Source organism: Anneissia japonica, unplaced genomic scaffold, assembly GCF_011630105.1.
Source record: "Anneissia japonica isolate Jap-2015-1 unplaced genomic scaffold, ASM1163010v1 scaffold287712_len2945570_cov188, whole genome shotgun sequence".
Classification (NCBI taxonomy): domain Eukaryota; kingdom Metazoa; phylum Echinodermata; class Crinoidea; order Comatulida; family Comatulidae; genus Anneissia; species Anneissia japonica.
This window is the reverse complement of record NW_022704401.1, coordinates 1,497,153-1,500,680: the sequence shown is the minus strand read 5'-3', so window position 1 is coordinate 1,500,680 and position 3,528 is coordinate 1,497,153. Positions and strand designations below refer to the sequence as shown.

Here is a 3,528-nt window from a genome sequence, read left to right as displayed (position 1 = left end):
GTATTTATTGTATTGTGTGTAGCTTTCATTACAAGTTTCAGCAAACAACCAGAGTGTTTCTTGCTAACGTCTTGGGTGCTTGTATGCTTTGTACCACCTTCTTTCGTAGATGCCAATGTTGGGTGGTTGTACTCATGGCAAATGCTGTGGTATGTTTGTCTCATCATGGCGACTGGCAAATACCTATGTGGCCAGAGTGTTATGTTTCGGCATATCACATATCTTGTCCTACAAAAAAATATATATACTGTTATATATTTTATTTAAATTCCACATTTCAACAACAGCTGAAAGTTAGATTTGAAGTAACATTTGCACCATGTTATTATTTAATGGGGCGTTATTGTTGTGTAGCCTAGCTTCTAGGCCTACAGTATATCAATAATAATCTTATTGTTACAGGAATTGGTGTTGGCTCTGATGATATACTGTAGTGTTATAGCACATCACCTTTATTTTAAGACAGTGCAGTTTTTAGACATGGCCTAGGCCTAGACAGTTTTTCATAGGACCAGGCCTATAACTAGGCCTTATAGTATTATTAGTAGGCCTACTAGGGGCCTGGCCTATTATGAAAAAAAAATTAATTAATGTGACAAAGTCGCCATGGCATGACAATTCTAGGCTAGTAGTAGAAACCTACTAACTTTACCGTCAGCTGGATAAGGCTGCGTGCGAACTCACCTGATGCGGGACTGGAGCAGTGTCCTGGTCAGGAGTGCGCTACTGATGCTGGGTAGACACTGACTGTGCTAATCCTAGGCATAGGCCTAATTATAAACAAACAAGTCATCGGACTGATATACGTTTATTAATTCAATTGAATTATTCCTCCATGATTGAATTGACGTTGACTAAACCCGTCTCTCTGTAACTGCGTACGTAAACGATCACAAAACTCACGACTTCACACTACTATTATGTATTGTCTAGGCTAGTTGCTCGATCGTCGGGACGATTTTTCGATCAGCTGCTCGCCAAAATTGACAGACTGGTCTTGAATATTAATGAGTTGGTTAGAAAATGCTACCAAGCTACTGAAAAAAGTGATCAGCCTTGTTTTCACCTGATTTTCCTGTGTCATCATATCATGTTTTGTTTCTCTAATTATCGTTACATCTCAACGTTTTGAATTTTTTAAGTATTTTTCCCGAACTCAGGAAAGGTTAAATAAGCAATATATGGCCACTTGTCTCATCCCCGCACTTCCCCTTTAAAATGGAAATTAACTAATTTTTACTAGGTAGGCCTATATTATTATTATTATTATTCATATCCCCCAATAGGGAACCTCGGCTCCCGTCGGGCAAATTCTTGTGCCACCCCTCAAACTATATTTAGGCAAAGATAAACTAAAACAACAATTACATACACATTCACAAAAGTATAGTGTAGCCCAAGAGAATGAATTATTCTTTCTTTTATGGAATGTTCTTCTGGAAATTAAATCCCACTTTAGTAGTATGTTTTATCTCCTTTTTAAATCACCATTTACACATGTAATTAATTAGGATCCTATTCCTCAATCATCTACATCAACAGTTGGATACTGAAATACACAGGTTTAATATTTAATACTAATGAATTTAATGAGGATGTGATATTATGAGTGTTGGTACAATACCGTACGTATAGTCTTGTGTCCATCCACCTTGGTCATTAAATGTCTATGTCTATAGAATAAACTTGATATTTTTGATGACGGAATACCGTACGTCTCGTATTCTTATTTTTATTTATTTATTTATTGCCATTTTTCTGCTGTTTTGATAGGCCTACCTTTAAACCCATACGCAACCGCCTTGTTGCTGCTATGTATGTTTGTTGTGAAGAACATTGAAGTTTGAATAAATATAGCTCAAATAATAAAGTGTTATTCGTATAATTAAAAAACGCACCCACAAAGTATATCGTTGCAGCAAAGTGTCACTGCACCGTGAGCCTAAATCAAGCCTGTTTATATTTTCAACTTCTTTGGATTTATTGGGCTTCTTTTCTATTAAAATAATGTTACATTCGATTTATTTTTCTATTTTTGGGCCTCTACTTGTTTTCTTTACATGGCTTATCCTATTAATCAGGGTTGTTTGTTACACTTTTCCCTTTCTTGTGTTGTTTTAATATAAGTGAGCCTACACACTGCAATGCAGTCCAAATAAAGCTGAGGATATTTAAAAAAAGAATGGAATCACCAGCCTTCGTGCATTTTGTAGGCATAGGGTGGAGGTAGGCACAGAATTATGTTTTCTTGATATTTTTATTCATTTATTTTATTTAGTTTAATTTTGATGCCAAAATTGGCGTTCCATACAATATCGCCTAAAGTAAAGTGGCGCAGTGCAAAAGTAAAGTGGCGCAGCGCAGAAGTCAAGTGGCGCAGTGCAGAAGTCAAGTGGCACAGTGCAAAATTCAAGTAGCAGTACACGCATTTGGATTTGCACTGCGCCACTTTAGTTTTGCACTGCGCCACTTTCGTTTTGCACTGCGATTGTTGTTTGTCCTTTTCGCGATATCACGCCAAAAGGACAACTACAATCGCATTGCAAAAGTCAAGTGGCACAGTGCAAAACTAAAGTGGCACAGTGCAAAACTAAAGTGGCGCAGTGCAAAATTCAAGTAGCAGCACACGCATTTGGATTTGCACTGCGCCACTTTCGTTTTGCACTGTGCCACTTTAGTTTTGCACTGTGCCACTTGACTTTTGCACTGCGCCACTTATAATTTGTCTTTTTGGCGTTCCATAATAGTGTTCCAGCAATACAATCTGTGTTTGCAAGACTTGACAAATCAAGGCAGAAGTCGAATATGCCCATTGTTGATTGATTGATTGATTGATTGATTGATTAATTGATTGATTAATTGCTTGATCACAGATCCTATATTGATTATCGGTCATAATGAACTCGAAAGAAGCTGCTCTTTATTCTAAAACTAGAGGAGTACAAGTTGCTGCATACAGACTCTATATGCCAGATTTGGAAATTAAGGCAGACAACAAAATCCTGGACGTCGGGTGCGGAACTGGTGATCTTGCGTATGAGTTTGGTGACGTTGCTCAGTCAGTAATTGGTAAGCATTAGCGTTTGCTTTACATATTGAATACTGTAGAACCCCCTTGTTCACGAATCGGTAGACATCTTGAAGTGATGACAAACATTGCGAATCAGCGGTGCGTAACCAACAGAAATAAGATAAGCTTTTGGGCGGATTTTTTGACATCATGTTATTTAAAAAATCATAACTCTATAACGGGGCGTCGTATCCAAAAAAAAATTCCAGCAAAATGTTCTTAAAAAACTAGTCTACACCACTATATGATTGAAAAAAAATTGAAAAATTTTGTTGACCTCTGAAATCAAGATTGAAAAATAGAAGCCTATCTCAGTAGTGTATTAAAATAAGTATATGCATTACAGTGCTGTGTACTAGTAATACTCTGAACTAGCATTGTTTTAGTTACCATATGAGAGTTTCCTGTGTTAAAAACATGATATACCTCTTTATAAAACATAACTTGTACTTTATAAT

The 3,528-nt window shown here is 36.8% G+C and overlaps 1 protein-coding gene across 1 annotated transcript in view; it reads left to right on the top strand.

The window, feature by feature from the left end:
- The first annotated feature begins 2,824 nt into the window (after positions 1-2,824).
- The window catches only part of LOC117104686 (juvenile hormone acid O-methyltransferase-like), a 14,737-nt gene continuing 14,033 nt past the window's right edge, over positions 2,825-3,528 (top strand). Inside the window, exon 1 of the mRNA XM_033245570.1 lies at positions 2,825-3,069. Coding sequence (XP_033101461.1) covers positions 2,898-3,069 — 172 coding nt within the window. The 5' untranslated portion in view covers positions 2,825-2,897. The remainder of the gene's footprint in view (positions 3,070-3,528) is intronic.